The following is a 24,357-nucleotide window of genomic DNA, read 5'->3' on the forward strand; positions in this document are numbered from 1 at the left end:
TTCTTCACTGAGCCATTATAATCAAAAAAGTTTTTTTGTGCATCTGGTGTCTATTATTTATTAGTTTTAGAGCTTTTCGCAGTCATGGACCACAGAAGGTCAGAGCTGCAAAGGACCCCAATATAAAATTTGGTTGTATTTTATAGATGAAATTTAGGTCTAATATGCGACCTGTCCAAGGTGAGAATCTGATTAGGGTCAGAGCCACAGCTGGGATCTCTTATAGCATGCTTGAAGAGAGGCAATCTTGATTTCTCTGTAGGCTGGGCACCCTGTGCACCTGATTTTTCCAAGACTACTGGCCTTGACTCAGTCTCCTATTTTATCATGCAATACTTTAGAAGAAAGTACATATTTCAAGTACATCAATTTATAAGATATTATCTTATTTATCTAACCTATTTTCTCAGTTCCCATTCAACAAATGTTACTGACTCCCTACCAAGTTCCGGCATATATACAGACATGACTGCTTTCAAGAGGTTTTCCTTCCTGGTTAAAGGTCGTAACACAAAGTTTACAATGGCCACTTTGCTTTGGGCTCCTTATTTGATCATGCTATTTTTATCTTTAAGTATTTCTGTAACACGTTTTCTCTCCTCCTTTCATTTCTGGAACAGACCAAGAGGGCTACAATTCTGAGGTTTTCTTCTACTCAGGGCATGGATGTGGAGTGGGTGATAGTAAGACATTCCACAGATCAATGGGGAAGTCTAGCTGTTATTGGTCCTTTTGTTTCAAGAGATATTTGGTCATCAGATGAGCTGACAGAGCTTTGACTCTATCTCGTCCATGGGGACTCTTGGTGGCTGGCCTAAATACATAGTCCTGGTAGCTTGGATTTTCTGTTCTTGTGGTGCCCGGTCACCATTAGCTTTTGTCTTTTTCTGCTGTGGCTCATTCATCTTTCTCCCAGACCAGCCGGGAGAGGAGGAGGGGGTGTGGACGGGACTCCCCGCGGACTGTGACACCGCCTTCGACAGCACGTCCACCCCAGCCCCCGGCTCCCAGGGCTGGGCGGGACCGCTCTTCCCGCTCTGCTGGGAGGGGCCCCAAGCCGGTGGTCCTGCCCCGAGTAGGGGTGGAGAGGGGCGGGTGAGCAGCAGACCCCGATCCTCCCCAGGAGACGTCAAAGGCCAGGCGAAGGCAGAGGCCTTCGGGGTGGAAAGCGGGCAGCGAGGTGTGGCCCCGGAGTCGGGGCCGGTGGCGCTGAGGCCGCGGGCGCGGGCAGCGGCGGCAGTTCGCTCCCCGGGGCTCCCGGCCGGCGCCGGCTCCCGCGGGTGGGGAGGAGAAGGAACCAGATGGGCGGGTTCAAGCGTTGGCGGCGGCGGTCCCGGGGCCGCCGGCTCCTCCCCGCGAGTGTGCCTGTCTGCCGCTCGCCGCGCTGAGGCAGTGCGGCGGCGGGCGGGCCGAGGCTGCCGCCCAGCGCCCTCGCCGAGGCCATGCCCGGGCCCTAGCGTGCCTGCCGCAGCCCGCGCCCAGCGCCCCGTCCCGCGCCCCGCAGCCCCGCAGTCCCGCGCCCGCCGCCGCCTCTTCAATGGGCAACCTGCTCGGCGGGGTCAGCTTCCGCGAGCCCACCACCGTGGAGGACTGCGACTCCACCTGGCAGACGGACTCGGAGCCCGAGCCCGAGGAGCCGGGGCCGGGTGGCGGCGGCGAGGGCCCGGGGCAGGAGCCCGAGCAGCCTGCGCAGCCCCCGGAGCGAGTCGGCGGGCGGCCCCGCGCCGGCCCCGCGCCGGACGAAGACGCCGAGGCGGCGGGCGCCGAGCAGGTACGCGGCCCCGCGGTGGCCTCGGGCTGGGCCAGGGCGCCCCTGCCCCTTGAGGAAGGACGTCGCCGGGGCCAGGGGCAAACGCCGAGCGACCCCAGCGCACAGGGGCCCGGGGCGCCGGCGGCTGCCGGTCCTCTGCGGCCAGACCCCTCCGCGCCGGCGGCCGTCCCGCCGCCCCGCGGACCCGGGGGGCCTGCGGTGGCCCGGAGCGCCGGAGCCGTCCCCTGCTGGCCTGGGGCCTGACCGTGGGCACGACAAGGAAGTCCCTCACGGCAGAACCCAACTTGAATGGGTGTTTTCTTTGCCTCTGCAGCGCAGCTGGGTGCTGCGAAGGTGGGGTGGGAGGAACCTGTCTAAAAATAGAGGATTGTGAAAACTGGTCTAGTGCGTGTTATTGGTAAAAATTACCCAGAATAGGGAGGCACTGCAACTAAGGAGCAGCGAGCATTCTCCCCTGTAGGAGGGTCTACAGCCATTAAAATGTTGTGGAAGGTCCCCAACCGAAGTTAAAACGCCACAATTCTTACCCTAAGTAAGGCCTTTCAACTGAGGAGTTCAGGGCACTCTTCAAAACTCTTGTACCACCCAGAGACTTGTTGCTCCTACTGTGCTTTAATCATTTGCCTAATATCATTTGGAGGAGAGGTTAGTAAAGAGATAAATAACCCTTTTAACCTCTGACAGACTGAAAATAATTCGGAAAACTAAAAAGGAGGAATTGTATAAGCAGCCCTCTAAAAGAAGTGCGTGCCCTGGAGGTATTAAAGGTTTGTGGTTCTGCATTAGGCCCTCCTCTTTATCAGCTGTGGAGGAATGAGAGTGGAAAAAGAAATGGAGCCCAAAGTCAAATATGACCACAGGGTGCTTGGCTGGAGCACCTAAATATTACAGCTAAGGCTGCCTTATAAATCTGGATGATCATCTCTGTTGTAGGTCAGGAGGAAGCAAAGTCTCAGTGCAGGCTGTACCCTAAACATGTTATTTCAGTCACCTGCAGTTTCGGGGGTCGGGTGGAAGTTGCTGTTTTCTTCCCCATTTTAGACAAAACTGAGGTTTAGAGAGTATGAGGAGCTTGCCCAAGAACATCCAGGGAGAGAATGAATGATATAAACCCAAGTATGTTTGTAACTAATGTAGAACCTTTAACCTGTTGGAATTGTGACTAGCTCTCTGACCCCTTGTGTCCTGGTTTGCTGATGGGTCATTTTGCATTGTGAATTCAGCAGCCCCCTCCCAAAGTATTAGAGGCTGTACGCCAGTTTTTCCCTTTCTCTTGTCTCCCAATTAAGTAACCGTCTCAGAGAAGTTTGGGATATCAAAAATTGCCAGCTTAGATTCAGTCCAGCTAACTAGGTCCATCTATAGAAAACAATTGGATAATTAATGTTTCAGTCAGTTAATTGTGACAGAAATGGTAGACCACAGCAATCCTCCCTTTTCCCCTTTAATGATTTATTTTTCTTGTTACTGTCACCATTTAACTTCCCTAAAAAATCTCCTTTTTAATGTTGCTTTTTGACTGTCAACTCCATTTGTTGCCCCTCCTGGTAGTCATTTGCAAGTACTACTAGACCTACCTTTAGAATATATCCCAGTCTGACTACTTCTCAGCTCCTTCACTGCCTTCATTCTTAGTTCAAGTGAAGATTTGACAAATGATGGCGACATTAACGATCAGCAAGTCTGGGGAAAAAGCATCATCAGAGGTTAAGTCAAGAATTCTCTTGAATTTTATATCCTATTAGACGTCCAAGTGGAGTTCTTAACATATCCATGGATGGAACCTTAGTCCAGGACTGCAATCATCAACTTATATGAATGGTGATATACAAAGTCCTGGCAGATAAGTGGTCATTAAGGAGTGATGAGAAATAAGAACTAAGCCCTGGGCACTCCTCTATTTAGAACATATGAAGGGGAGGAGGAGCCAAAGAGAAGTGTGACAAGGGGAACCAATGAGATTGGAAGAACCCAGGAGAGGTGTGGCACCTGACAGTGTTTCAGGAAGGAGGGAGGCATTGAACTGGCCAGCACTGCTGGGATATGGTTTGGTAAAAATGGAGATTTGTTAGTGACGTTGAAAGAGCTGTTTAGATGGAATGCTGAGGAGGAAAGCCTGATTGTGGTGGGTCATGGGAGAAGAGGAGGAGAAGATAGGGGGTATGTACAATTCTTTGGTGATATTTTACTGTAATAGGGAGCAGAGCTATGGAGCTGCATTTGAGGGGGATTTGGCAAGGAATGTTGTGTACGTTTATAATTAGAGATACTACAGCATGTTTGTCTGCTGAGGGGAATGATCCAGAAGAGAGAGAAATTTTGATGATGCAGGAAATAGGAACAATGAATATATTATGGAACAGAATCCTTGGCTGAGCAGGTGAAAGGCACAGGATAGAGATTCCAAAAGGAGCCCAAGTTGGAGGAACAGGTCAGGTACTTGAAGGTTGGTACATTTAGAGGTTGGAGGATGCAGTCATTCTCACGATAATCCTGGGAAATAGGTAAGGGCATGACTCATTATCTTTGTTTCACAGAAGATGAAACTAAGATTCAGTTAAGTAGTTGGCTTAAGGCCTCACAAATAAGTAGCAGAGTTAAGACAATCCAAGTCTTGGGCTGTTGACATTGTACCAAGGTTCCTATCATGCTCCTTCACTTTTAGGGGAGCTGAAATGGCTTCATGCCTAATTCGTTGGACTTGCAGCCTGGGATTCCAGTTCTGTGTTCTCACTGAGCTTTGGGGCCTTGCTCTACTTCTCTAAGCCCGGGCTACCTTGTTTCTAAGCTGGAAACACTAATAACTGCCATCCAGGGGTGTCCTAAGAATCAAATGAAATAATATACACGTAAGCGCTTTGTAAATGGAAAAGTGCTTTCTATACAAATGTAGGATGATGATTCATATGATTGTAGCTCAGGCTAAATAGATTCAGAAACTTGCTAGGCAGAGCTATTTTGAAACGTGTGGCAAGGACCAGAATTTAAGCTTTCCTTGCTTATGTAACATGACAGAGTAGCTAATGTTAAACATCGGAGAATTTGGTGTTAAAGTAAGTATCTCTATACTTGTAGTAATAGTGAGAATCACACCACTTCAAAAGGTGCGAAAATTGCTTGGAGGATGCTAATCTGTCAACACAGATGGGGGTGGAGGGTGATGAGAAAGGGATTGGGAGGGGGGTGAAGCTCTTAATGAATATTCAGACCTAAACTTTGTCTTCTGTTTCATCGTTATCATCTGTCTTATTGTCCTTCTGCATGTGGCAGGACACAAGGCACTCCCTTAGACATTCTAATAGTACGTATAGTTAGAGAAACGAAACTGATTACATTGACCCATATCTTACATTTTAAAAATTATTCACAGTGTTGAAAATTTTTAGAATTTAAATAGTATGAATAAACTACCGTATATAAGTTACTACGATCTGAAGTTCATTTCATTTGAGAGCTTTTACTACTCTGTGTATATATATTTTAAATTTGCTGATTTATGTCACCTTGTGTTATCACTGGATTCACAGATTATACATGCCTGTGTGTACTTGTTATGGTGCTATGAAGGATGGAATTTAGAAAGCTATTGAATTTGTTTTAAAAGTCCCCTTTTCATTTCATAAGTTGTGTTTTTCCTTCTAAGTACAGCTAAATGTTGCAAAGTTAGTGACAATTTTCTTTTTAGAATTGATTTATTATCTTAACAATTTTCTAGTATTATGTATTCTAAAATTTTGTCATAGAATCATTTGTGTGACCTCTGGTAAAGTAAATGTCTTAAATTCATTTTGAGTTCTGTTTCTGATGAATATTGATCTAGAACATTTGGCCTCTATAGGTTCTTGGTGAATAATAAAGTTTTTTTATTCAGTAAAACACCTTAGGACAAATGTTTTTGGGTTCAAATCAGGCAAATAGAATGCCAAAAAATGTTGTAGTAAGCATCATTAAAAGAAAATTTCTAATACTGTCATTATACTGAACAGCTTGATACTTTTCAGGCTTTCGTTATGGGTGTTCATTATTTTAAGTGTTCTAGAAATTTCTCAGATTATTTCCCTTCACCATGTAAATGGAATTTCACTTTTTATTTTAGGGTGGTGATTCCACTGAAGCAACTACCAAACCAAAGAGAAGCTTTTATGCTGCGAGGGACCTGTACAAATATCGACATCAGTACCCAGTAAGAGTATAGAACGTTTTTCTCTAAAACGTAAAATATTTCCCTTCTCTGTTTTTCTTATTTTGTGCTGCTAGTAAGCAAACATGCAAGAAGGGTCCTTGTGCCTTTTTTCTGTGTCCATATGCTGGAGATTGATTTATTTTTTTTCTTTAGCAGAACTTCAAAGATATCCGATATCAAAATGACTTGAGTAATCTTCGTTTTTATAAGAATAAAATTCCATTTAAGCCAGATGGTGAGTAATCTGCTACCCTGGTAAAAAGCAAACTTTAAATAATAACATATGCTTAGTTGTTCTTTGTTTATTGTGTGGTCGGTACCTTCTTAATGCATTTATTCATTGACTGGCTTTACTTTGCTCTATAGGCTAATGTGTCCCCAAAGTCCTAGACTCTAGAGTTGTGAACATCCATTTGGCAATTTCTGGAGGAATAACTGTGAATTAGCAATACCTTCCCACCACTTGTTCATGGTGGGGTCCCTGATAGTGTTAGTGGGGGTCACTTCTGTGAGAGGCAAAGAGATGAGATTCATAAATTCATAGAATCGTAGAATATTAGATTACTAAGAAGTGTTAGAGGAGATCAAATTAATCTTCCTCATTTTAAAGATGAGGTCACTAGGTCTTAAAGCTTAGATGACTGACTTGTCTGGTCACTTGATTGTAGAGTTGGGTCTAAGATCCAGGGGCCAGTATTCTTTTCACCACACCATACCTCCAAATTATTTAGAACATAACTGAAAAGTAATGTTTATATTAGAATTACTAGATAATTATTAGAATTATCTAATTCTAATTCTAATTCAAGGAGCTCCAGCAGTCCCAGTGCAGTGTTTTGATACTCTAGGAAGGGAACTCCAGAGATGGTAGATCTCCATTCATCTCTGCTGAGTAGACTGCTTCCTCCTTCGCAAGTGTACAACTGTCCTCATAGAATCTTTTCTATGATTCTCCCCCTATAAGGAGAGGCTGCATCCGTTATGGTAATAGGCATATTTCACTGAGGCTTCGTGCTGTGGTTCATGATGAGCATCCTAATTTTATCCAGGTTAAACCAGCAAAGTTGGCTTCTCTCCTTCTCGCCCTTATCTCTTCGAGGTGACCAGATGGCCCTGGCTTCTGCTCTTGGTTCTTAGTGGAAACTGAGCCAGATCCACAACCATGTGAGTCAGGGAATGAGGGTCATAGATTGCAAAGCTTTCCAAGTAGCAGGACTATATTCTTTGGTGAACTAACTGGAGGAAGGCTATCTAAAGACTGGGAGGAGTGCTGGGAGGAGGAATTCCTGCACTGTGTACTGAGAGATGTGACATTTGGGAGTCTGGACAGGAGAACATTGTCACAATGGCCAGATCCACTTGTCTTTAATTAATTTTCTGATGTCCCAAAAATCTGCTCTAATTAAGGAGGAAACCTCTGGGTAAAAATGCTCTGTTGTGTTTACTAAGGATAGAAGCACACTGCTTTATTTACCAATTGAAATAGTGTTTGTTAAATTATTAGTTTTTTTAGAATCTGGGACAAGAAAACTGTTTGAAGAAATGCAATGATAGATTGTTAATTTGGCCCCTACTTGAATTTAATAAAATTTGCCTAAAGGAATGCCTTCAAATATTAAAAACATTGAACATGACAGTATTTAACTGAATTATTTTTGTATTTCTAGTAGTGAATTTTTTTTGAGGTAGTAATTTAAAGTAATACCTTCAAGTACTGCATTAATTTTTTGTAATCTTTACCACAAAACTTATTTTGAAATCTTACGGGGTTAGTAGGGGTCAGGAGCTTTATCTAAGATCACATAAAGTGTTATTCTAGTTTATTATATAAATTACATAAAGTGACCCAATTTCTTCGCCAGTATGTGCACACATACACATATCCTTCCCCCACCAATACACATACGTTTGCCAGTAAGCATAAGCCTGCAATGATGTATTTTAATTATTAAGCAGGAAGAGGGATAGTTGGAAGGGATAAATGATTTAAAATGCTGATAAGGCCAAGAATATGATTCAAAAACAACTTTTTACTCAACCTTCCAAGAGTAGACTTCTACCATAAACTGGTGGTATCTGGTGAAAGCAAGAATAAGATGAGTTGCGTTTAGAGAAATATGTTGTATTTTTTTCTGTAAAATTCATTAAATGGGCCACATAGTCAATTGTGGGGACCTAGATAGAATTAGAGAAGCAGGAAGGTTTTGTTCTACAATTGGCCCTTAAACAGTGTAGGGGTAATAGGTGCTAACCCCTGTGTAGTCAGAAATCCATGTGTAGCTTTTGACTTCCCCAAAACTTAACTGCTAATACCCTCCTATTGACAGGAAGCTTTGCCAGAGGTATAAATAGTTGATTAACATGTATTTGGTATGTGATAGGCATTATGTACTATATTCTTACAAAAATAGTTCAAACTTATGTTGTTCAAGGGTCAACTGTAATGGGTTCTTATGGGGAAACAGTAGGATGAGGTGAAGAGGGCTTAGTTTTTGGAATGAGAAAGACCTGTATTCTACCTTTAGATTTATGATTTTGTCAGTGTGTGACTTTGAACAAATCATACAATGTCCTCATTAGTAAAATGGGGATGGAAGCACTGGTTTGGGAGAGTTATGTGAAGATTAAGCTGGATGATGTATACTCTGTGTAATATGGATCCTTTTTCTTCTATTTTTCCTTCCTCCCTTTCCTTCTCCATTTTAATGCTTTTCTTCTCTTTCTCTTCTCTCACCTTTCTTTTATTCCTTTCTTTTTTCCTGGGCTACATTTCATTTTGATCCCATCTTGTGTTTAAAGAAGTTGGGACCATCTAGGGCAAGGGTTGGCAAACTTTTTCTGTCCAGGGACGGATAAGAAATACTTTCAGCTGTGTGCGCCATGTAGTCTCTGTTGCACCTATGCAACTCTACTGTGGTTGTGTAAAATAATAAGTGAATGTGCATGGCTGTGTTCCAATAAAACTTTATTTATAAAACAAGTGGAACTCCTTTAGAGTAACACTGTTGGATAGAACTTTCTGTAATTCAAGGTACCATAGAACTTTGAAAAATTAGGCCTATTACATAACTGAGTATATGGCATATGATATTCTTCTTGGCATAATTTTTGTGTGCTATTATTAAATTTCAAAGGTTTTAATATAAAGATTAAGTGGTTAAAAGTTAAAATGCCTTCAACAATGTCTTAAATGTCTGGCTCATCTTCTAAATATTTACTACCTAGGTGTTTACATTGAAGAAGTTCTAAATAAGTGGAAAGGAGATTATGAAAAGCTGGAGCACAACCACACTTACATTCAATGGTCAGTTACATTTCTGTATCTTGAACCATGTCCTATTTAATCATGTATGTTTTCCAGATAACATTAATATAACAATATTATTTTTCTAAAAAATAGGCTTTTCCCCCTGAGAGAACAAGGCTTGAACTTTTATGCTAAAGAATTAACTACATATGAAATTGAGGTAATGCAAGCTCATTTCATTTTATAGGAGATGGCCAAATAATATTGTTCTTTTATTGTCCTGGTAACTACTGAATCATTTCAGCTGACTTTTTCGCCCCCTTAGGAATTCAAAAAAACAAAAGAAGCAATTAAAAGATTCCTCCTGGCTTATAAGATGATGTTAGAATTTTTTGGAATAAAACTGGTTGATAAAACTGGAAATGTTGCTCGGGCCGTTAACTGGCAGGAAAGGTTTCAGCATCTGAATGAGTAAGTAAACCCCGGAGTGCATCAGGGGCCAGCATGTTATTTTTTCTGGATTGGAGTTCTCTGTATGGAGTGTAGGAACAACTAGTAGATGGACCAGAAATTTGAATTCAAGAGCTAGTCTGAAATGCATTTTATTCCTTGTTCTGTGTGTTCTAAAGCACAACAAAACAGCAAGAAAGAATGACATTGCAGGTCGGAATAAGGCCATTTCTCTTCAGAGCTGTTTTTTCCTGAAACCTCTCTACTGTCCAGGCCAAGTGGGGTCTCTCTCCCTCTTTATACCACGGTTCCTGGCACTCATTCTCATTTCTTGCATACAGCTTTCCACATCTCCTCTGCTAGGTTGTGAGCTTCTTGTGGCTAGGTCTGTTCATCGGGCATGGTACCTTCTTAGATTAAATCCATAAATTAAGACTATGACATATAAAAATCATTTTATAGACTGGAAGGGGAAAGTGAAGGAGGGGGAGTCAGAGAGGGAGAAGAACCATGAGAGACTGTGCACTCTCAGAAGCAAACTGAGACTTTTAGAGGGGAGGGCGGTAGGGGGCCGGTTGAGCCTGGTGATGGGTATTAAGGAGGGCATGGATTGCGTGGAGCACTGGGTGTTGTACCCAAACAATCAATCGTGGAACACTACATCAAAAACCAGTGATGTACTGTATGGTGACTAACAACAATAATAACAAAAAGACTGAAATGTGTCTGTACATTACTAAAAAAGAGGGAAAATTAGAATCTTCATTATTTGGGTAAAAAACAAAAGCCCACTTTTGCTTACTAAATCCTAAAACCTGTGAAGAAAATTTTAATATAGGTTATTTGGAATTGATTTACTGTATTCTTTTGCCTGTATATTTATAACTTTCTTTAATACTTATACCCAAAGTTTATTTTTCTTATTATTTTATTTGTATACAAAGTGACTTTTTTTCTTTTTAATTATAGGTGACTTATGAATGTTGGACCATAAAACCAACAACTTTAAAGCATTTTTTTTTTTAGCACATTATAATTAGCTGAGCTGGGCAAATACCAAGGGAAAAGAAAAAGTAACCTAAGAAATTTTTCTTTGCCCAACAGTTATAGGCATGAGTTAACTGAATTTTTTGGTGTTTTCCAGAACTTTCATCTTGCTTTGCTAAAATGAGTATAAGTATTAATGTTTAAGCCTTCTTTTTACTTTATTAGTCATAGTCAACACTAATGGTAACTTAAAATGGTAGCTTGTGCTAAAACACCGAAGATACAGGCATAAAGCTTTATGATCCTGAGTACAAGATCCAGTAACTCATAACTCAAGTTAAATTTGATTTATATAGGGCACTTAGAGCAGAAGCATATATGCCTTTGCCTAAGCAATGTGGATAGCTGTCTCTGGACAGAGTTTCCAAGGCCTTCTGTCATACTGTCGACGAAGGCTCTCTGCAAGTAGCATACTGACATGAAGGACAGCAGCGCGAGTATCATTTTAGAGAATTGCCATCCTCAGCTTCTTGTTTCTGCTTGGAAGAGCAATCTTGTTTAGTAAATGTTTGTTGAACGAACAATGAACAAAAGACGTTTGCCAGCTTAAATCCTCCTTGGGGTTTTATTTTCTGATTCTCTAACTGATAGTTGGAAATAGATCCCTTCTGAAGGTTTTAATTAAAATGATCTCCTGGCTTAGGTCAGGGGAAGGGATCCCAAATTAACCATCAAATTCCCTTGCCCCATCCAGATCCTTTTCTTTCCACCACCCACTGTCTCTCATTTTCCTTTCCCTGGGTATTGCAGAGAGCTTTTATTTGTGTTTTAATCTGTGTGACATCTTGAGTTTCTTAGAGTAGGCAGGAAACTCAATATATTTATAGTAGCCCAGCAGAAAAAAAAGTTTTGAATGAAAGTGAAATGAAGTAACGTTTAGTGAACAAGTGACCATGACTAAAAGAACTGAAATATTTTCAAACATGGGAGTACAGATATGTAGACCAACCACTCAGATGTATTTCCAATTTTATTTGTAAATTAAATTTACAAATTTAATTAAAGGATAAGGATACAAATCTTTAGATTATGGAGCCTACTTTAGACCCTGGAATTGCTTCTCACTTTTATTTTATTTTCTGCCTCCTGTGTGTTCTTTCTTCACCTACCTGGTCTTCCTGACACCTGCGGTCCTATTTACCATCCTTACTTCTATCGGGAAGTCCAGCTTCTCTCTTTTATCTGCTGTGCACCCCCAAAGACTGTTCACAACATTAGAAGGGTTTTATCTGCTCTCTTCTCTTCCATTTTGTCTTTATTTGTCGTATTTATTTCAAATCATAACTGAAACACTCAATTTATTTCTTCTATACTTCTGTTCCATAATCTTCATTTTCATTCTCTTCAACCCAAGTTTTGTCCTTTTCTACTGTTATGTAAATATTTTAAATCAGAGAGTGTATAGATATGGATAAATGTGTACAGAAATCCCATCTTGGCCCTTTGTCTAGGACTAGATATGTGTAATTGAGCTGGTTGCAATAGAGTACATTTTATTGGATCATGTAACTCATCTTTGGGATTTTTTAAGAAAAATATTCCCCCCACTTTCCATGCATTTCTCTCCCAGATTTATAGAAGCAGATATTGCTCAAGGATTTTATCCCTAAATTTTTGGGGAATAGAAACTCCATACTAACCTAACATTAAGTCATTTCTGCTGTTAATGGCACATTGTATTAACCTCATTCAAATTCATCTTGACTTAGAAGACTCTTACTTCCTAACTATTGAAAAATACGGATTCTTAAGACTGAAACTTACCTGCTGTGTTTTACCCTTTGGCCTCAAAGAGTCGAATATTAGGATAATACTTTTGTGGTAAACATCCAAGAGAATGGGGATGATAAAACTGCTATGCTTGTCTTTTCCAAGGTTTGGCTAGCCTGAATCCTTAAGGTTTTTGTTTTGTCCGGACAAACTTTCTTATTAACATGTGAGATTGTAGAACCATCCCCTTCTGTCCCTCAGATAATTCCACATCCTCCTTCACTTTTCCCAGATAATTTGCTAGTTCTTTGTAAGTGAAATATTGCAAATACTTTTGGAAACGAAAGCAGGTGTATGCATTGCTTGTATAAAGTTCAGTGTCTGGTGTACAAAACAGGTTTTCGGAAGTTAGAAATAAGTGGTGGGTATGGTTGTGCGTCAGTAGAGGGTAAATCAATCCCGGGCTGTTGATGATGCTTGAATCATCCGTGCAGCCGAGGAAGCCTTGAGGAGGCAGCCAGGTATTTGTAATAAGGAACTATTACCCGGTGACGTAGGGTAAATATGTTATGAATTGTGAGAGAGAGGCTTGGAAAGCCTTCATCTGATAACAGCTTTAGTTTGGGGACAGTGAAGAAGTTTGTGCAGTGTGGGGAAAAAGGCATCTTTGGAGTCCATGCCATTAGAAGCAAAATTTAAAATTCTCTGATTGGGAAAAAGGAGACAGAGGCCATGGACGGAAGACAATTAGGTGATTAAATTGGGAAAGGTACACATAGGTGGCTCTGAGTACCACATTTAAATAATAACAATCACAATATGAATTTTAAATAGTTTCTAATATTTTTTGAGTCCTATGTGCTCTGCATAGGTCTCAACTCATTTGATTCTTCTAACAGTCCAGTAAGAGAAGGGCCATTTCGCCTATTTTGCAGATGAGGATACTGAGTCAGAGAGAGATACCGTAACCTCATGTAGCTGTGGCGGGTAGAGCCATGGTGCGAGCTCAGGTGTGTCCCCAAAGCCCATGCTCCTCACTATGTACTGCGAGAGACCAGTTTTGCATCCTTTGTCACAATTGTTCTAGCAAGGTAGAGTGGATTTTGGTGCTATCCTTATGAGTTGGCTGGTATTGTGGATTTTGCTGACACTGTAAGTCATAACTTCAGCTGAAAGCTCATGTTGCATTTATGTTTGGTGCCAGTTACCTATGGTGGGTACAGTACCGTTGGTAATGTTGCAGATAAATGCCCTAGTAGACCACATCCTCAGTGTGCTTAGGAAACAACAGCTCAACATCAGTGGGAATAAATTTTAGATCTAAATATTTCTCAAACATGAAGAATTAAAGTAACAAGGGGAATTTATATTATATATTTGAATATCGCATAGATTGGCATTACATTGAAGTAAAAGGTTTTAATAACTTCTAATTTATTCTTCCAGTGGTGTCTGATAGGACTTTCAGTAAAGTCATTGTTCAGTTAAAAAATATTTTTCCAATACTTTTCATTCTTCTGCTTTTCTTCACCTGATTTCCACTTTCCCCCCACAACACACACATTTTATTCAATCCTGTCTTTCAGGTCCCAGCACAACTATTTACGAATCACTCGTATTCTTAAAAGCCTTGGTGAGCTTGGATATGAAAGTTTTAAATCTCCTCTTGTAAAATTTATTCTTCACGAAGCCCTTGTGGAAAATACTATTCCCAATATTAAACAGAGTGCTCTGGAGTATTTTGTTTATACAATTAAAGACAGAAGAGAGAGGAGAAAGCTCCTGCGGTTCGCCCAGAAACATTACACGCCTTCGGAGAATTTTATCTGGGGGCCGCCGAGGAAAGAACAGTCAGAGGGGGCAGGCAAAGCCCAGAAGATGCCTGCCCCTCCCACCTCCGGTCATATCAGTCAAACTTCTATGCACAAAAAATCCAAGGACTCCAAAAATTCCTCCTCAGCTGTTCATTTGAATGGCAAAACAGCTGAAGAGAAAAAAGCGGCACCCGGAGGGCCTGAAGAGGAGAAAGACAGGCCCAGTGCAGAGCCCAGCGGTGAAGCTACCAAGCCAAGAAACACAGAGGATGGTAATGGCGAAAATTCAAATTCTGAACCGGAAAAAACAGTCACCAATCCCACTGAGCAGAAGGAGAGTACAGCTTCTCCTGAAAAAGAGAAGGACGGTGACACTCATAGCAAAGACTGTGAAGATCCTGGAACTGCAGGTTCTCCCGACGATGGACAGTCACAGTGAATTATCAGAGAACCCACACCCCAGTTTAGGTAAGGGAGGAGGAACTGTGCAGGGTCTCCTGAAGAACGGAGGGCACATTGCAAATTTTCCCCATCTGTTTTTGATTTCTGTTGTCAACTTTTTTTTGCTGGTTTTTCATTTTGGATGACAATGAATTTAATCTTTAGTAAGAAGTTTTAAGCAAGACCCAATAAACGAATGTGTTCTGTAACGCTTTTAGGATGTGACTTTTCAAATTCTGTACCTAATAATTGCTTTTAAATGATTTTCAATGTATCTGGAAATAACCCTGTAGTATTTGATGTATCAAATAAATTCCTTGGGAGATTACAGTCTACATGAAGAAAAGCAAGAGGATGAATTTCGTTCTGTTGCCATGCTTTTTGCCAATTTATGGATTTATTTCTTAAGCTGGAAAAACAATTTGGTTATTTCAGATATATTCATAGAGTAATTTGGACTTGTCATTACACCTTAATATGTTTATTTTTAAATTCTGGTACATGAGATTTATGTTCTTGGGGAGCTAAAATCTCCCAGCCCATTTCTTGTCCTCCCTGCCCTTTCCTGTTTCCCTCTCTCTGCACTTGCCCTCATTTGCCGTCTTTGTCAGCCAGCATGTGTGTTTCTCGGGTACGTTCAGGTGATCCCCTGTACTGAAATTTAAATGGAACAGAAAGGCACTTTTCAACTGTACAATCATCAATAATTTGCTTTTTTAAAATAATAAAAATGTCTTTCTATGTTAAATGCTTAAAAACAAATTTTGATGCAAAAGTCCAAGAGAAGGATTTTGCTTTTATGGCTGTTCCATATAAATTTGGTGCTTGTGTCTAAATGCAAATGACTAAAGAATTAAAAAATAAGGAAAGAAATTACTCATTTTTAAACGGCATGCTTCTTACGCTGTCAACAAAGTAGTGGTTCCCAATCCTTGACTATCTCAGTGTTCTGTGGGCTATGAAATTAATAATAGTACTTAGTCCAGAGTATCTATAAAAAAGAAAACAATTTGTTGTATCTCTAAGTTGTGAAACCTCAAAATTGAGAATAGATTTGAAATTCCATATCCTCAGGTTTAGCAAGCACTTGATGTTTTGATACTGGTTAAGAGGAAGTAATTTTATTTCCTCTACTACTATTATTAATTAGTATTACAAATCAGAAAATAATCAGAAATGTGGTGATAACTTCAAAGCATACGTACAAATATAGTTAAAGCAATTAATAGAAAAAAGATTTCACTTTCATTTAGAGCAGAATTGGCTTTTGTGTTTCTCTTGCGCTTTTTGATTTACTTTAACCACCAGAGAATTTTTACTATGTTCTATTTGTTAGTCATAACATACCATCTTCTCTTACCTTTATGGTCAGGGGATTTCCAGCCAAAGATTTCTAGAGAATATATCAACAGTATGCCTTTAGAAATACTTTATTGCTTTGAAGTTTACATGAAACATCACATTTGCTCAAACTTGACTTTTTAAATATGAATATTAGAAACAAGTTGTATATCATATTCCAATTAATCTAGAGTATTTTCTCATTTTTGGTTCCCATAACATCCCAATTTTTGCTTTCTATTGTTTGTGAAGTGAACGTAAAGATTTGGGGAAACAATTCTGCTTTTGCCTTTCAGTTTCGTTTTTGTATGGACCCTCTAATGTGGTGCTTGTAGCAATGTCCCCATAGAGCTGATAAACAGTTTTCAGGGTTAGACGGTGAGAGTAGTTGTCACATTGAACTGAATTGTAGGAACATGATTAATTCAAAATATCTTACCAATTCTGAATACATGATAAGGCATTCAGACTGCTTTCTAAGTGTACAATACTAAAAATTTGTGATCAGATATTAAAATATTTAAAAGACAGTGGACAGAGACAAAAATAAATGGATATAATCTGAATGTCTTGGAAACTGTAGTATATCAGAGCCCTTACAGGTAAAACATTTCATTCAACAACTTAACTTTTAGAGTATTATTCCTAATTAGGGGTTTGATTAGATTGTGCCAATTAATTAGAGAAGATTTAGTCTCAAGGGAAAAACTGCCTGGCTTCCATTTAAAACAGTGGCCTTTTCCCACTATTATTTTTAAGATCCATATTCATATGTAAAATGATTCCTCCATTTAATCTGCAAATATTTTATGAGAGAATTCTTCAGTAGAGAACAAGTGAGGGGATGTCATTCCTTTTGCAAATAAAAACTGAGTGTCTAAAATTTTTTTTCTATAAAGAATACTTTGTACGATTAATGGTTTTTTAAATAAGATCTATAGATACGTATTTATGTGGGTCTTAAATATGAAACAGCCCTCTGGGTTTGACGCTGATGTTTTGTATTTTGAAAAACTACCATATGCTTGCAGAAATTTATTGAGAAGCTGTTTTAAAAATGCAGTGAAGCATGGCCAAATAGCTAGAAACATTATTGAATCTTTGCAAATATATAGACTTTATTATTGTACCTTGGACTGCGAGGATATAAACATTGGCTATTGATAAAATATTAAATTGCATTTCATGGCAAATAGATGTTATATTGCTTGGTTAGTCTAGTACATTTCTAATATTTTGTGCTTTCATATCTCTAAGGGGATAATATATGTGAAAGTATTTTGAAATACTGTAAAGTGATATATAATTATAAGATATATTTCTGTACAGTAAAGTTTATAACATTAAGAATATTGTATCATTATACAGTTTCATGCTCAATCTCATAAGGAACTCAGAAGAATCATGATAGAAGTGAAAATGTGTCTGCTTTCTCTTAAACAGGTCTACTTCTCAGTTCAAAAATTATTTTGTATAGTTATATTTTGAATTTAGGTTTTGAGACTACTTTCTTCAGCTTCAAGTAGAAAATGAAATATACAACTCAGGAGTTACTAGAGAAGTTCTAAGATTTTTTTGCTAAGTATTAAAAATATAAATATATGAAAATGTCATTTAACACCTATCATTGTCATTATGTTTCATGTTTTGTTGTATAGAATTACCTACTTTGCTTCTAGCTTTTATGCTTTAATCTGAGTGAAAATATGATCTAGTGAAAAAGGAAAAACAGTGCCAGTGTTCTGAGTTATTCTTTAAAAAACTGTTTTAGTAGGTAAACTCCATATCAAGTGGTCAAAACCTGGTTGAACTGATAGATAGAAACTATTCGGTTAATTGTATAGAGTTAATTTTCCCAAAGTTTTAAAATAGAGTTATGGTTGAGTTTATACTCTGTTGAGTAAGTAAATCAACCAGGTTTTTTGTGTTTCTATAATTGAGGTTCTTCTAGAAGCTGTATTTTCTAACCCAAGAAAAGGACATTCTTGATTTTACTTGAACATAGCTTCGCCTATGGGTCTTTCATGTCTATCTGGGCTGAGTGGGGATCCTTTGTTATAGGAATGGTTTTGAACACTTCTAATTTGTTTCCCACTTAGAGAATTCCAGAGTATCGGTCAATCAGGGTCAGTGTAGGATCTAGAACATTAGCAGTTACATATATTGGCTTCTTTTGACTTTGAATTCTGTAGTGTTTATGACACGAACAGATTTGTGTGGGGGTAATCTCTAGAGTGACAGTGAGTACTACCCTGCCTCCTTCCCTGTTCCAGTTATCCAGCCCACCTAGCAGATTGTGTTCAGGGACAGGCTGTGTTTTTAAAAATCCCTTATTACTGAAGTTAATAATGATATAGTTATAAATATGAATGCCTGGAGGTGTCCAGATGTGCCTTAACTAATGTAAATGGTTTTCATTCAGAAGTTTAGATTTTTACTCCATTGTAAAATCTTGCCATGAGGAACTTTCCAAACCATGAATATCACTATTTTACTGAATTTACATTGGTGCTTTTTCATTTTGGAGAAATTTCCCTTTGTGACAATAGCATTAGTTCATAAGGAAGTGTACTTGCCACAGTGTTCAACAATGTCATTTATTTGACAGAAATTGTTTACAGTAAGAAAGATTAACTACATTGGTACACTTATTTATGTTCTTGCTTGATTTTGCTACATGCTATGATCTTCATTTTAAACATTACTCAGTTACTACAAGTAATATTTATCTGTATTTTACTCTTTTCTTAGCTGCAGATGGATGCAGAAAATCGAAATCTATTAGAGAATTATTTAAAAGTTTAACTCCAGTAGATGGTCAGAGGAATCTGAAACTAATTTTCTTATTAGAAACATTTAAAAAGCACTGTTTTTGCCTTTTTTCCTAGATTAGAATCTTCTTTGTCATCTGCTTTTTTCCTGATCTGTTCAGAGTTATTGTTTTAGTTATTTGTGGGAAATAGCTTCTTAATATGTTTGTTGCTTTAATTGAAGTTTTCATGGGGAGGATACAATTAAGTGTTTGTTTCATGGCTCAAACTGTGCCTGGAAGTAGAGTTGAGAATGGGGACTAAGAATCCGGTGGGCGTCTTGGTACAATGGAGCCAACACTGGGTTCCAGTCTCTCCGAAGGCATGATGGGTCCTCAGAGCTTCCTCTGAATCACGAAGGTGTTGAGCCCCACTACCCCTGACTTCTGAAAAAGGTGGACTAACTTGGACTCCACATACAATTTTAATAGGCATCAATTTTCACAAAATATGTTATAATTTATTGCCATTTTGTAGTTGTTTAGGAAATTATGAGCAATTGGACACCTGCTATGTAAATTGTAGCTGAATCTTTATAACTGTCTTGGGAAACATCGGAATACCATTTCCGCCCACCCCTCCTCCCAGTTCTTCAATCAGAAATTCTTTTGGGTTGTTCTTTCATAGGTTAAATACTAAAAAGTTTTTATAAAATGACTCAGTGTATTTTAAAAATGAACTGAGAGGGAAGAGACATTGATGCCTACTTGTAAGGCTTGAAGACCTTGTTAAAAAAAAAATCAGAAACCTCATGAAAATATATTTAAGCTATGAAGTTCATCATATTTTCATTTTTAAATTATAGCAGAGTTTATGGAACAGTTTACATTTACATTACAGAGAGATTAGTTATATAATAATCTTGGTCCTAAGAAATGTTCAAGTTCTGTACTCGTTGGTCAAATGGGCATTGATTTTTTTCGGGGCTAATTTAGTTTCAGGCGAAGAAAAGGAAAACACAAATGGAACAAAAGATTAGAAACAGTAACAAGAAACTTTCTACAGAAATAAAGATATAACCAATGATGAGTTTGTACAAGTGACAGAATTATTGGGAGCAGATGAGGAATGATCTATAAAAGCTTTATGGTAGGGATGTGATTTCAGAATTAGCTCAATGTTATTTTTGCCTAGGAGATCAGGGATTGGTGTGCAAACAGAATCCCATTAATACTCTCATCTGAACCATGACTTCCACCCACTCCATGGTAGACTGAAACATTTCAGTAGAGGGGTAGAAGTAGACAAATGATCAGGTACCAAGTTTAATTTCTTTGCCAGTGTGTATCAATAGTTGGTGGTTTTACTAACCAATTAAACTGAGGGACTGGCTGAGATAGGATTCGGTAATAAGATTGTCTAGAAATGAAGTAACTATCTCCCATAAAAGAGTTGACATCATATTAATTGTGCGGCATTAAAATTAAGAGAAAGAAGTGAGAGCAAAGCATTAGCTGATCCTTTGATAAACATTTTTTTTCGTCTTTATAAAAAAACAATTTACTCCCTTTTCCTGAATAAGCTATTGGCCTTTCATTAGTATTACCTAAGAAGATCGATGGCCAACTGGGTCCTGGCACTATTTTACTTTGGAAACTACCGTGTCCTTTGTATTTTAGGTAATTCAGGAAAATGGGTATGGTTCCTAAGAAGATGTGTGGTTTACTTCCCACGTAAGCTCTCACTGTCCAGCAGCCACTGGGGCTTCTCTGTGCTCTGTATTCTACTGAAGTATGAATTACAGAATGCTGTGCATGTCTGTTAGTACCAATACCATGTGTGTGTGGTAGGAGTTGTAACCAGTTTCTGGATCTGTATGGTACTATGAAACACTTGTTTTATAATTCTGTAATTGTATGGCAGTGTTATGCCAAAAATGTATAAAGAACAATAGTTTCTGTTGCCGACTGCTGTATTTTAAAATATTGTTTCTGAAATAATATATTTAGAGTTCCTTTAGAGTAATTATTTTTAAAAACTATTGCCAAATATACATCCTGTAAAACGAATAAAAGCCACTTCATCTTGGTTAACATTTTAGCATTACGTTAGAGTACATTATATTGATTTTGCATGATTAAAATATTTTTGAGGAGCTGGAACAAATGACTTGCTGTTTTTCTACGATTAGACATATTTTTATGATGATCATATGAGATCCACAGTATTTCCTTTTATGTTGTAAAATAAATATTTTATTTTGAAGGGTGAAATCTTATTTACATATGAAGTTATTTTTGTTGCAAGATTTTGGAGGGCAGATCGCATGTGTAAATACTTGGATGTGTACTGTTTCTTTTTTTGCTTTTCTCTGTTTAAAAAGTATATTGAACACAGATAAATGAAAATGAATAATTAATGGAGATGACATTTCTTCACCAAATAGGCTGGTCTTTTTAATAAGTCTTTTTAGTAAGAGGATAGTTGACACACAAGGTTACATTAGTTTCAGGTATACAACAGAGTGATTCAGTTTTTCTGTATGTCATGCCCAGATCATTACAAGAGTAGCTACCAGCCATCACCATATAACGCTATTACAACAGCATTGTAATAAGTCAAATTTTTGACTAAGACAGATGCATTTGTGAGGTGAAATGAAGAGGTTGCTCTAGGTACCATGGGACCGTGTGGATGAAGATGAAGAGGGGGTTGGCTGCACTGATCTAGACAGGCAGGAAAAGAGAGGACAAAAGAACTAAGAATAGACTGTGGTAAGAGTCAGAATGAAATGACATTGTGCATAATTGAAAAACGGTTAGGGAAAAAAATAACAGCCACAGTGGTGAGTGAGCATGATTTTAACTGCAGCCTTTGGGATGAATTGTTTAGTAGAGAGGAATGGATGCAATTACCGTCATGAGGGAAGAATGGGCACATTCTGGTGATAGAAAATAGAGAAGTTTTATTTCCCCTAAATGTTGAATGTCTGTAGGCAATGTGAAATCCTAAGAGATGGGAGAGTCTCAGTATAGTGAGAAATTCAAGACTGAGTCTGCATTTCTTTAAGAGCATAAAATTTAATATGGGAGAGAATTTGAAGAAAAGATTTGTAACATGTTCCTTATTTTAAACCTCAAGTGGATGCAAAGCAGGCAAGCTGGTGTTCCAGGGAGGGAAGGAATTCCCAGCCTGGATAAAAGTAGTGATGGGCAGTTTGGCTTCTTATAGGTGATTTTACGCTTTGGCGATTGTGACTAAGGGGCTGAACTGACAGAGGGAACATTAAGGATTATCCTGCCCTTGGGATTATCCCTGAGAAAATGTTGGATTATTGGAAAAGCATTTTAAAATAGGTTCCTAAAAACAGAGATTAGAGAGTCAGCATGGATTTGACTTGACTTCTCGGAAAGACGGGGTTTACTAAGGAATTTTGCTATACCACTCTACTATTTTTATAACCTTGGTGTATATTTAACACTACCAATGAATATATAAATACTTTCTTGTCAAATGGTGTATAACATTTTTTTTGTGATTGAGATAGCCTGTTTTCTCAACTCTCGATTTTGGAAAAGGAAGATTTTAGAGGAAGAAGAATAAACAAGGGATGGATGATGTGAACCAAATGAGATCTGACAGTTTACCTTAGAATGCCAAGCTTGTCTGAGATCTTTGAATGGATGATTTGACTCTTGTCAGAAAGAGAAGTTCAAGAAAAAGCCCTGAAGGAATAAAAAGTGAGGGGAAAGAGGTATTTTGTTTAATGGAGCAAAGCTGACTTTCAGGCCAGAGTCTTGGATCCATGTGACAAAACCATCACTTATAGGTGGCTGTGTGGCTTCGGACAAGTCATGTAAATACTCAGGGTCTTTGATTTCTCATTGGAATGGCAACTATTTTGTGTTTCTTGAAAGGACTAAGTGTAGGTTAAACATGAGGGACTTATTCAAGATACTCCTTTACTGTGGCTCCTAGTATTCTAGAAGAAAATGCGATGTTTGGTCATGACATATATCATGTAGAATGTATCTCAATGGAAATCAATCTACTCTAATCTATGTTTATCAGACTTACAGATAGAGACAGATATCTTATAGTTTTAATATAGTTTTTACTAAACTAGCTGGTAGGTATGGAATTGATGATTTTATGTTTACTATACTGATATGAACAGTATAGAAAATTTCCCTCACTGTGAATATAATGAATGTACAAAAGAGCCCTTTATTACTTCCTTAATTTTTTTGAGTTGGTTTCCCTTTTTTGCCAAGAATGAGCTAGAGTATGAGGCAGAGCTGAAGCCTTTTGATCAGGATCAGGAGAAGATCTAGTTTATTTTAGGATACTGTCAGTTCTGATTTTTATAAAAAGCAGAAAATTTTAATTTCAAACCCTCCAAATATATATTTACTTCACAACTTAATGGAAGACCACTTGATAGTTAAGACTATTTAAAAACATGTATGTATGTATTCTATGAACATTGTGGCCCAGTTGTTACTGTTTTCTTATAATCAGAACTAGGAGAATGAATAATCTTGTGTTAAATAAACATTCATCTTTCAAAATTCTAAACTGTAGGTATCTTCATACTGTGAAATTAAAATGGGGTCACCACAGGTCTTGGGTCATTGTCTTATTCAACCATTTATCCTTTCAGAATGCCACACATATACTATAAATAAGATATGAAATACAATCTCATGGCATAAATAGAAGTTCAACAGTTCTGTTTTCTCTAGCGTTCATTGTGACTGGTTTCCCCTCATTTTTCTGTTCAATGTCCATATGTGGGAAGGGAAATTACAGACTCTCATAGTTGGCAGTGAGTGTGGACCCTAATCTTCTAGATAATGATGAGGTGACATGGCTTTCCTTCCTCAAATGCTGCAAATGCAAGAGCTGGAGGGAGGACCTAAGCCTCCTGGCTCTTATTCAGCGGGTTTGCAACGGGTGGCCCCGTTAACTCCCGAGAACCCTCTGCTAATTGGAATGGATTCAGAAGCATCAGTCTAGACAGTGGGCTGACCTGTGCTGGAGGACTGGAGTCCTCTCCACAGAAGAGTTTTTCTCACCGCTGAGCATATTTGCCACCGGCCATTGATCAAGTTTAGCCGGCTCTGAGGCAGGTTCAAACATTTCCATGTGGGAAAGAAACCCACTGGTGCTCTGAAAATGGACTTTGAAGACAGTCATCCCTGACCATGTGACTTGCTGTGCAGAGTAGCTCCTTTAGATCTCATCTCTTGGGTAACGTGGACGTGTCCGTACGGCTGTCACCCTGACATTTCTGATCTCGTTGAATGGCATCGCATCATCTCCAAACTGGCAACTGGAGAGCTACCTCAGAATTTTCATTTGTCAACACATCCAGTTTGGCAACAAATTCTGTTAATTCTATTTCTCAAATTTGTCTCCATTCCACTCCCTTATTTGCATCTCCGCTGTCCCCATGGGCCTTTATCTATTGCAAACGACTCCCAGTTTTCCCTCTGCCTTCAAAGAGAATGCAGCCTTCACAAGATGCTATGGTGTGCCTTTGTATCTTGGGTGCCTACCATGGGGCTTGGCACATAGTAAACACTCAATAAACAATGACT

The 24,357-nt window shown here is 38.9% G+C and overlaps 1 protein-coding gene across 1 annotated transcript; it reads left to right on the forward strand.

Moving 5' to 3' along the window:
* Nucleotides 1–1,537: 1,537 nt before the first annotated feature.
* OGFRL1 (opioid growth factor receptor like 1) lies at nucleotides 1,538–24,357 on the forward strand (the record flags this gene model as incomplete). The annotated part of the gene is made up of 7 exons (XM_080806813.1): nucleotides 1,538–1,771; nucleotides 5,868–5,954; nucleotides 6,108–6,189; nucleotides 9,180–9,258; nucleotides 9,355–9,421; nucleotides 9,527–9,672; nucleotides 13,995–24,357. The coding sequence occupies 7 exons, from the start codon at nucleotides 1,538–1,540 to the stop codon at nucleotides 14,659–14,661; spliced, it is 1,362 nt and encodes a 453-aa protein (XP_080662939.1). The 3' UTR covers nucleotides 14,662–24,357.

Source organism: Martes martes, assembly GCF_963455335.1.
Source record: "Martes martes genome assembly, chromosome: 6".
Lineage (NCBI taxonomy): Eukaryota > Metazoa > Chordata > Mammalia > Carnivora > Mustelidae > Martes > Martes martes.